Consider the following 11,125-nt stretch of genomic DNA (forward strand, 5'->3'; position numbering starts at 1 on the left):
CTGGCAGGCTGCAGAACACAACATTTCCTAATTATGTCCAATTCTGTGCCACATGTTAAAATTGTTTCGAGTGTCTGATTATAAAGGTATGGACATGTGGTCTTTAGGTTTTCGGGGATATTTAGCTGAGTGCTCATAGCTTATGTGCTGTGTCTTCTGCAGAGTTGTGGTAGTCGGAAGTGAAAACAGAAAGTCATTGTATTTGGAGCTGAATATCAGTGATGCTGAGGGCCATAGTTACTGGGAGGTCGGAGTGAGAGCCACAGAGGGTGGGATGTTTAGCTGTTTTAACCTTTGCCAGTGTCCCTCTGTGAGTTCAGGGCCCAGTGTGTTCCTCTCTCGGCCTCGCCATTGACCCTGCGGGTCGGAGCTGCAGGCGGCCCAGCGAGGCCTCTGCTTTTCATTTAAGTCTGTGTTTGTTTGTGCGTGTGTGTATGTGTGTGTGTGTGTGTGTGTGTGTGAGTGTGAGAGTAAGGCCTTATCAATGTTTTGACCATCCCCTTTTGCCCTATCAGAGTGGCCCCTCTAGATGGGAGATTGACCGGGCAGTCCACTTTGCACTGTTGTTCCCTGTAAACAGAGAGTGCAGTTGCTTGTCATTTTGCCAGTGTTTGTGTGGTGTGAGTCTAGGTGTAGCCTGAAGGACTTGCTTTGCCTTTTTCCCTCCCCTTGGGCTTTTAGCATGTCACTGGGGCAGAGCTTCCTAGATGTGAGTCTTGTCCTGGACCACGGCGGCTTTAGTGGAACCCCATCTAGTGTTCAGTGGGATGAGACCTGAGTGGAGACAATGAGAGCAGAAACCCTCCTGAAGTTACAAGTGTCAAGAGGCTCACAGAGCCCCCCTGCGATAATAATGTAGGATCTCTCGAAGCTCTCTGTCAACTTTTTTGACTACTCCTTGTTTTCTTGTCTCTCATTTTCTGACTTCGGTCAATCTCTTTGAGGCTCTGTCCTCTGCTCTTTGTCTCTCCTGACACCCTTTAGCCCTGTGCACTGCTTACATTGTGCTTTTGATAGAGATTCTATGGAAGTTTTACAGACTCCATCTTTACACCAGCTTGACTTTATCTTAACTTTAATTGGAAGTTAATCCTTGCTATTTTGGGAATTAAGCCTAATGCTAGCATCTGTGTTGTTTGCTATACTCATCCTATGTGGACAGTGGATTTGTACTTATGCATTCATTTAGTTTTGATCCTTTTTTAGCGTAAAGTAAAACATAGTATTGCACAGTTAGCATATCTGTAGGTGTGCATGTATTTATTTTGATGAAATATGATTCTTATGTTTTGCAGCTGTGGGGTTATTATTATGATCATTCTCTTCTCCCAAAATCCAAATTTAAGATAGATTTGGTAAAGAGGAGACTGTCCACTGCTGCACTGCACAATTTTGATGAAAGTGTTTTGCGCCAGTTCCTTTATTAGTAAAATAGATTGCACAATTATTTTTGGCAGAAGTATTATCTGTTTTGTCTTTAATGTTTTCCTTAATTTGACATACTATTTACATAATTATATATAGTTTGTTTATTGTATTTTTTTGCATTTGCACGTTAAATGTGTTATTTTTTGATTTCTTAGAAACTTATTTTAATCAAAGAAACACACTTTTCTAAAGTATGTGTATGACTCACATGGTGAATTTATTTAATTTCCGTGAACAACATTGTTTTTAAAATAGTAAATGCATCATGTATTTTTTCCTTATTATCTGCGTTGATTTTAGTGGGCACACACACATTCAATTTATTAATTAATATTGCATCTTCCAGAAGTTTGTTAGACAAAAGTTTTTCTTTTAATGGATTTATTTTTATCCCACTTGGTGTCATACAATTAGATTTTCTTCACACTAATTTGTGTACAGCCAGCTTTGAGAAAAAAGAAAAGGTGTTTATTTAATCCTTACATTTCTCACAGTACGAATCAAACACATTTTTTCTAAATTAGCGCTTGTGCTATAGGTAGCCGGGTGGGTGGATGGGGGGATTTAACATGAAAAGTTATCATTAAAGTTGACTCTTCCCTGTTTGCATGGTTTGCTGGTGTGAAGGCCAGGGTTTACTGTCATGGCAACTTTGTGTTATCTGATGTCGCTGAGCAGAGAAACATTGAGGGAGATAATCCCTGAATTAAACAGGATCTGCTTTGAGTCGACTGAGATGAGCAGGGCCAGGCTGTGCCGACGATCCCCGCCGCTCCCATGCTGCGCGAACAATGGGAAGGCATCCTGTCTCTCTGTGGGGCAGGGCTGCACTTCTCTGGGTTTCATTTGCAAATGAATTCTTTGCCCTGATGAAAGTGTTGAGGGGCCGGAGTCACAATGAAAGGGATTCATAGAAAAATGCAATTTGTAAATCAACTTGTATGTTAAACAGCAAGATTTTAGTGTGACAAAGAGGGAAAAGAATCAGAAAAGTCTGGAGCACAGCAGTGGCTCTGGGGACAGGGTGTCATCTTGCCTTTTTCGCTCCCTGACTCCTGTTCATCAAAATGGAAAATTCAAAAACACTTTTTTGTGCACATTTGAAAGGCCGTCATTGCTTTTGAATTGCTTTTGAATTTTAATCTCAATGACAACAGACTTTGATGTGTGTGTATTGCAAGATCCATGAACTGATGTGTCCAGTTTCTCAGTTTTGGCAAGTTCGTTATGCATGCATTCTGATGTACCGCCCTCCACTTAAGTTTTGACCAAGTCATTTATCTAAACAAATAGGTTTTTCCGTTGCTGCTTTCCCAGAATAATTCACTGATGAGTGTTTTTTCTATGGTTGCTAATATTTTAGGTTCAGCGTATTTACTGTTATGGAGCAAAAGTCAGCTGACATGTTATTCTTTTCATTAGCTTGCAGACATGTTTGCCGTGGCATACGATTTCATATTCATTTTTATTAATTTTTTTCCTTTTTTGTCATACTTGTTGTGGTTAGTGTGTGCATGTAACAGCCTAGACGCCCCTGGCTCTGTTGTTCTTGTCTCACTGTGACTGCAGCCTGAGTGGATACAAATTAGTTTAGTGACATAGATAACCTGTCCAAGATGCCTATAGTTGGCTGAAAATGAGCAAAGTTGACAGCAAATTGAAAGTCTAATAAGTCCTTCAAATGCTTGATTTGCGCCGAGTAGACAAGTAGACTTTGAAGGCCATGGAATATAGGAAATCAATGCCTTTCTATGAAATTTCATTAAGACCCAATGTCCTCACTTCACTCTATTCTATATTTTGATGGATTATCTGGAGAAAATGATTACCTTTGGTTGGGCTGATGAAACCCAGATGTACATCTTCAAAGATCACTTTTAAGCAATATTTGAGTAGTTCCCATTGATTTTGTATCCCCTCTTATCGTGTTGCACAGGCCACTGCATTGAATAAGGTCTTTTCTCATTTCTGTTGGCTTATTGTTGCCTTTCGATCGTTGTTTTTGTGAACACATCAAGGGGATAAGTGTAAAACTGATTAACTGAAGATTAACAACAATGGAATTTGAGGAGATAAAGCTGCTTCTTCAGCTGCAAAACATTTCTAATCACTAATCCTCTGTTTCCTTTTTTTCAGGGGACACAGAACTTTGCTCAGAGGACCCCCCCTGCAAGGAGTCAGACGCCAACGTCTGTAGCAGATGTTGTGCTGAGTTCTTTGAACTATCAGATCTTGAGGAACACCAGAAGAATTGCACTAAGAATCAGTTAGTTCTGATAGTGAATAACCCCGCCTCCCCCATCGAAACTTTCTCGCCTGGGTCTCCTCCCCATAATTCCGATGACCAGATGAATGACACAGCTAATAACACTGATCAAACAGAGTGCAGTGACCTTTTGGAGACTAACACTCTTGAAAAAGACGAATCCATGGACGTGGACGTTTCCGGAATGAGCAGTGGTCATGAAGAGGAAGGCAGTCATGCAGAGAGCGTGAGCCCCATCAACACAGTCAGCAGCCATGGTGGCAGGGGCAGCTCTGGCCCTGCAGCAGGTACTTCGGCTATCTCTGCCCCTTTACCTCAGCTCAGAAACCTGACCGACCTTGGAAACTTCTCCATGATCAATAGCAATGTCATAATTGAAAATCTTCAAAGCACCAAAGTGGCTGTGGCCCAGTTCTCCCAAGAGGCCCGTAACTCAGGGGGCCCTAGGGTGGCAGTGCCAGCCCTTATGGAACAACTCCTAGCCCTACAACAGCAGCAGATCCACCAGCTGCAACTTATTGAGCAGATTCGCCACCAGATACTGCTCCTGGCCTCCCAGTCCCAAGAACTGCAGGTGCCCCCAACTTCTGCTTCAGGCACAATGGGGCCTTCTGCCACCCCACTGACCACACTCAGCTCACATCTCTCCCAACAGCTGGCTGCAGCCGCAGGCCTAGCGCAGAACCTGGCTAGTCAGTCAGCTAGTATTAACAGCCTAAAGCAGCTGGCTGCAGCGGCACAGCTACCTCAGTCCAATCCAAGCAGCAGTGAGACATCTCAGAGCGTTAGCACACTGGGGCCATCAACAGTCAATACCCAGTCCTCTGACAAGAGGCCAAGTCATATGGGTAGCCTCCACTCTCAACTCAGCAATTCATCACTTACTAAGTCATCCACGCCAGCATTTGGAATGGGTAGCTTGTTAAGCTCTGCAGTGAATCCCCTTCTACCTCAGCCCCCACCTGGAAACCCTATATTCTCCAGCTCTCTTCCCAATGTTGGCACCACCGTAGAGGACCTCAACTCTTTAGCAGCTTTGGCCCAGCAGAGGAAAGGCAAGCCGCCAAATGTCACTTCATTTGAACACAAAAGCAGCTCTGACGAAGCTTTCTTCAAGCATAAGTGCAGGTTTTGTGGCAAGGTGTTTGGGAGTGACAGTGCCTTGCAAATTCACCTGCGCTCTCACACTGGCGAGAGACCATACAAGTGTAATATTTGTGGCAACCGCTTCTCCACCCGCGGTAACCTGAAGGTGCATTTCCAACGTCATAAAGAAAAATACCCACATATCCAGATGAACCCCTACCCTGTTCCTGAGCATTTAGACAACATACCAACAACCACTGGCATTCCATATGGCATGTCTATGCCCCCTGAGAAACCTGTCACCAGCTGGTTGGACAGCAAACCAGTTTTGCCCACACTGACTTCCTCAGTTGGCATGCTGCTGCCGCCAACCATGCCGAGCCTACCACATTTCATCAAAAAGGAAGATCATTCAATAGCCATAACTAGCCCTTCTGCTGCAAAAAGTGTTTTAGGCACTGCTGAGCCTTCAGCTAAAAGTAATGATGGAGTGTCTGAAGAGGGTGAAGGTGCAACTCTGCCTACCTCAAATGGGAGAACTGAAGAAGGCAGCCACTCCTCAGTCTTCATGACAAATGTGAGCTCTGCGTCAGAGAGCAATGCTGACTATACAACATCTAACAGCCCGCCCATGATGACCAACCCACTCATGCCCCTTATGTCTGATCAGTTTAAGGCTAAGTTCCCCTTTGGAGGCATCCTGGATCCTCTCCAGGGGTCAGAGACCTCTAAACTACAGCAGCTTGTGGAGAACATTGACAGGAAGGTGACAGACCCAAACGAATGTGTCATCTGCCACCGGGTGTTGAGCTGCCAAAGTGCTCTGAAAATGCACTATCGCACTCACACTGGGGAAAGGCCCTTTAAGTGTAAAATCTGTGGCAGGGCGTTTACCACAAAGGGAAATCTTAAGACCCACTACAGCGTCCATAGGGCCATGCCTCCTCTTAGAGTCCAACACTCCTGCCCCATTTGTCAGAAGAAGTTCACAAATGCTGTGGTTCTACAGCAGCATATTCGCATGCACATGGGTGGGCACATCCCCAACACCCCTCTGCCAGAGAGTTACCCAGAGTCCATGGTCTCTGACACTGGCTCATTTGAGGAGAGAAACTTTGATGATCTGGACAACTTCTCTGATGACAACATGGAAGGAATGGAGGAGGGCCCTGATAGCAGTGTGCCAGACACACCTAGGTCGGCTGATGCCTCTCATGACAGTGTATGTAACTCTCCAACCCCCCTTGAAATGGCTAGCCAGGAGGGGCAAGAGAGAAATGACCGAGAAAATGTCTATAATAATGAAACAGAGGAGTTACAAGTCAGCCAAATGAAGGCTATGGCAAATGGCTTAGTTGAGGGGGATTGCTTCACCAATGACTCCTCGTCTCTGGGAGGGGATGTTGAAAGCCAAAGCACCGGGAGTCCAGCTGTGTCAGAATCTACCTCCTCCATGCAGGCGCCATCCCCCACTAGCATGCAGCCACAACCACGCAAATCCCCTAGCCTCGAAGAAAGGCACCAGAGGGCCTTATCCTTGGAGCACACCACTGCAAGCCTCTTGCACTCTCAGCCATCCAACATTGGAGCCCTGGACCTGACATCTGTCAATTCCTCTAAAGACCCCTTGGGCATGTTATTCCCCTTCCGGGAACGTAGTATCATCAAGAACACATCCTGTGACATCTGTGGGAAGACCTTTGCTTGTCAGAGTGCCTTGGACATTCACTATCGAAGCCATACCAAAGAAAGACCATTTATTTGCACGGCCTGTAACAGGGGTTTCTCCACCAAGGGCAACCTCAAGCAGCACATGCTAACCCATCAAATGAGAGACCTGCCCTCACAGCTCTTTGAGCCGTCAAACACCAGCCTGTCCTCCAGCCCAACCCCTTCCCTACTGTCTGTGGGCTCTCTTAACAAACCAGAGGTCAACGGCTTTCTACATGGATTCCACCCAGAGAACAAGGACATGCCCTCTGTTTTGGCCACATCATCTGCCTCCACTTCTCCTGTGCTTTCCACTGCTCCACCACGCAGGACACCCAAACAACACTTCTGCAACGCCTGTGGGAAGTGTTTCTCCTCCTCCAGTGCTCTACAGATCCACGAGAGAACCCACACAGGGGAGAAACCCTTTGCCTGCAGTATCTGTGGTCGGGCTTTCACCACCAAAGGAAATCTCAAGGTAAATGTTGAAACATTTAGAAAACGGTTCGTCCCCTTAAAGTTTGTGCATGAGAATGTTCGTGAAAAACGAGTCTCTGAGCTCCTATTTAGTTTCATAAGGCTTGTCAGTGCACTTGGCATCAAGAGGTGGTAATGTTGTATAATTAATGAAAGGAGCAGCTCTCTGAGAAAAACGTACCTTAGTGGAAAGGCTGAATCACACAACTAATGTGATTATTAGGTAGGAATTCTAGAATGTAATCAGCTAAGAATGATTCAGTGCACAGAATAAATTATCAGAGGTAATCATTGTGCGTTAGGTCAGTCTGTAGTTTTCCATAACAGACTCTGTGAAAACTGTCACAGGCATAAATCATTGAGAAAGGGATCCTGCTTAATGATCTACAGAAACTGGGGAGATTTATGTGAACTTAATTATGTGAAACTTAGGATAATTATTATTTCGTGCATCAATCCGTAATCCTAGAGAAGGAATTTGGGATGAATGTTAATTTTTAATTTTGAAAGCTCAGGCTTTTGGTTGAAACTGGTCTTTTTTAAAAGATATCTGCATTGTTTTGTTAACGTTTCACCAGTAACGTACACAGAAAAGTCTGTGAACGTTTTTGTAGTAGGGTCTCCATAAAATACCTTAAAACAGTATTCGTTGAATATATCTTTAAAGGATTATGAAGCAGAAAAAAGGAAAAAAATTGTATTGTCTTTGTCATGGAAAGGGTATTGCCAGAGGTGAAATGTCACATGCAATACTGGCAATAGCAATGAAACTGGACAGTGCAATTTTACCCCAAGCGCTGTGTTTCCCTTGTGAGATGAGCAAATTAAGGTTTAGATTAAACAGCATGTATCAGTCTTTCCAAAATAAGATGTTTACACCATGCTGGTACCTTTCACAGCATAAGCAACTAACATGTCTGCTGCACACAGGGTGTGAAGCTATTTTAATTTGGTTGAGGATTATTATTATTTTTTCCATTGCATCATCTCATGTGCAGCTCTTGTGGCCTAGTTTATAAACATCACTAATTTTCATCCCTCTCATTGCTCTGTCTCACTCCTCCCTCCCTTTTCTTCCCCCTTTTTTCTCTCCTCCCTCTCTTTCTCTCTGTGTAGGTCCACATGGGCACACACATGTGGAACAGTGCTCCTGCCAGACGTGGCCGCAGGCTTTCCGTGGACGGGCCAATGGCCTTCCTGGGTACCAACCCAGTCAAGTTTCCTGAGATCTTCCAGAAGGACATGGCATCAAGGGGAAGCAACGGGGACCCGGCTAGTTTCTGGAACCAGTACGCTGCAGCCTTCTCAAACGGCCTGGCAATGAAGACAAATGAAATCTCTGTCATCCAGAATGGAGGCATCCCACCCATGTCAGGTGGTGTGGGGAATGGGGGTAGCTCTCCCATTGGTGGCCTGACCGGCAGCCTAGACAGATTACACAGCATGGAACCCAACGCTGCTCTCGCTGGTTTGGAGAAAATGGCAAACACGGAGAACGGGGCCCACTTCCGCTTCACACGCTTCATAGAGGACAATAAAGAAATTGTCACCAGTTAGAGTGTATGTCCTCAGTTGCGCACAGACAGATGAAGATGCCTGAAGGCACACTGTACACATATGTAGTCACACAGAAGAAGAGAAAGAAAGAGAACAAGACAGGGACAAAATCAACTGAACTGCTTTGCTCGCCATTAAATCTTTACGAACATGAGTGTGAAGACAAGTTGCTTTTTTTGTACAATGTACATGTTATAGTTTTATGGAGCTTATTTATTAGCGATTATAACCTTGCTTGAAACCAAGTGGAAGCATTAACAATTAGGTTTTGTTTGTTTTGAAGCCAGAATGGGTATGTATGGGTGCTTAAAAAATGTACTTTTGAAACTTAGAATATCTGGGTAGATAACATTACCTTGGCATTAAGTTATTTTCTGTCTGTAGTAGCTATAACCGAACTGTCGATGTTCATGTGATGCATTAGCCCTGTTATAAGCAAACAGACTTGCTGTAAATAATGTACACTGATCTTCTGTAGTTGGTCTAACATCTGTGTGTTCATGCCCCCTTCCCCTCATCAAAGCAAAACAATGAAATTCAGGCAAGGGACTAAATGATGTGGTAGTTCCTTTCTTTCAAATTGCTATTTACCTTTATTTTATTTAAGGAAGACAAAACATTGAAGTTTGCTACATGTCAAGGGTTTCTTTAGTGTTAACTTGTTTTGTTGTTACCGTTTCTGTGTATTTTACTTTGTACTTTTTGTTTACTTCCATTTTTTTGTTCTTCTCAATCTCTTTTTTTCGTTGCTCGTATTTTGGTGTTGTTGAAAGCAAGACAGAAGGGAACATTCGGTCTGGCCTATTTCCTGGCTTTTGGAACTGAGACAGCCAATCAAATGAGCAGGATTCTCCTTCAGTTTCTCAGCTGGATTTCCATGTTGCTGCTATGTCCCAGCATCCTCACTGACATCAAGTGCAAAGTTATGTGTTGAAGCTTCTGTAAATACGTTCAGACGTGGAAATACAAACTCCCTCGTTAAGAAAATGTACATAGAGCTCACACGAGAGAAGTCCATCACGGCCAGGGGACAAAATGATAGTGTTTTTATAAATATAAATATATATTGGGTTTGACAACCTTCGGACTGTTACATGCACTTTCTTGGAAAGTTGGAAGATCTTTATGGGTCCAGTTTCTCTACACTTTAATACCTACTAACAACTAAGATACTGTAATTCTTTACTCTAATAATCAAATACATCAGTTTTCCAAAAGAAACATTGTGTGTGTGCTTTTATTCCCTCCTTATTTCTCATGTCATTGGAAAGATACTAGTAATTATTTTCACAGATCAAACATTGATTCGTGTTAAAGCAGAAATAACAATAATAAAGTTTCTTGTTGTCTGTGAAGAATGTGTGCCCAGGGCCGCGGTGCAGCTTGTGCAAGCAGTCGAAGCAGACTCGGGGGCTCGGATGCAGTCACTAATGGTGTGAGCTCCCCTGCTCTTTAATTTAAAATGATCACAGTTTTAACCTCATCATTTCCGCTGCCGATGCTTGAAATCGCCAATTAATCGCTAATCCTCGCAATCAAGTAGAGTCGGGGCTTTTTTTTACGCAGAAAGGGAAATGTTCCCTCCCCCCATTTATGTATGCACGTTCACCAGATTGTAATAAAAAAAGGTCTCAGCGGGGAAACATTTTATTTTTGTCTAGACCCGAAAAGTTAAGACACAAACCATTATTATTAAGGTGTTAGGGAGTATTTTTCTCTCTCTTTTTTTTTTTTTTTTTTTTTTAAACACAGGCCTACGTTCATTAATAAGAATGTGCCGATCTAATTATTTGCCACAAAGCCTCAAAAGAAGTTGTCAAAACGATCACGCGGTTATCCGGATAAAGCCTTTGACGGCTTTGAAGGCATTTGCCTTGCCTTGCCTTTTTTTTTTTTTTTATTCAAAGCGAAAATGTTCCCCTTTTGTATTTCAACAGCTGCATTTAATTTAACACACCGTTGCACATCCTGCAATACAGGATCTGTTCATTCTGTCCAGCATCCACGGCGCTCTCCCCTCCTCTTCACAAAGCCCAAATCCCCAATATTTACGTTTTATATTTCAAGACGTCGACGCTAAATGATCCTTGCCCACAGTGCCTGTTTTCTTTTTTAACAGTCACATCTGTTCCCCTGAGCTCTGTTTGTGCAGCACATCGGCTTCCTGAGAGATTCCTTCAAAGGACAGAAAGAAAAAGAAAAGTGCTCCACATTCTTACTGCTCTGCTAATTATGACAAATACGTTCATGCATTTCCATCTTTGACTTTTTCTACTTCTGCGTTTTCTTTTGCCTTTCTTTTATTATTATAAGGAGATTATAATTATTATTACTATTATTATTAATTATAATATTATTTCTGATGTTATTGTTGTTTTGTTATTATTTCCAAGGCGTTATTTCTAATGGTTTATTTTAATATAAACATGTGAAATGAGAAAACAAAAAAATTAAATTCCAGCATTCTAGAATCTCAAAATCACTAATAACTTCAGTAGTGTTACAGTAATACTTCCGTTTTGAATATGTAGACATGTGTGTATATTGTTGTTTTAAAAAAAAAGCTCTGTTCATTTAACAGGTGAAGCAGAAATATACAGG

General features: G+C 42.9%; 1 protein-coding gene across 2 annotated transcripts in view; it reads left to right on the top strand.

The window, feature by feature from the left end:
• sall1a (spalt-like transcription factor 1a) overlaps positions 1-9,745 on the top strand; it is a 12,509-nt gene extending 2,764 nt beyond the window's left edge. The window contains exons 1-3 of one of the 2 annotated variants that reach the window (XM_032515010.1): positions 676-855; positions 3,565-6,968; positions 8,084-9,745. In XM_032515010.1, coding sequence (XP_032370901.1) covers positions 3,777-6,968; positions 8,084-8,524 — 3,633 coding nt within the window. In that variant the 5' untranslated portion in view covers positions 676-855; positions 3,565-3,776 and the 3' untranslated portion in view covers positions 8,525-9,745. Of the gene's footprint in view, positions 1-675; positions 856-3,564; positions 6,969-8,083 lie in introns of those variants that run through there. The other variant, XM_032515000.1, reaches the window with a different exon arrangement.
• Positions 9,746-11,125: the final 1,380 nt, after the last annotated feature.

The sequence above is a fragment of the Etheostoma spectabile genome, chromosome 1 (assembly GCF_008692095.1).
Source record: "Etheostoma spectabile isolate EspeVRDwgs_2016 chromosome 1, UIUC_Espe_1.0, whole genome shotgun sequence".
NCBI lineage: Eukaryota > Metazoa > Chordata > Actinopteri > Perciformes > Percidae > Etheostoma > Etheostoma spectabile.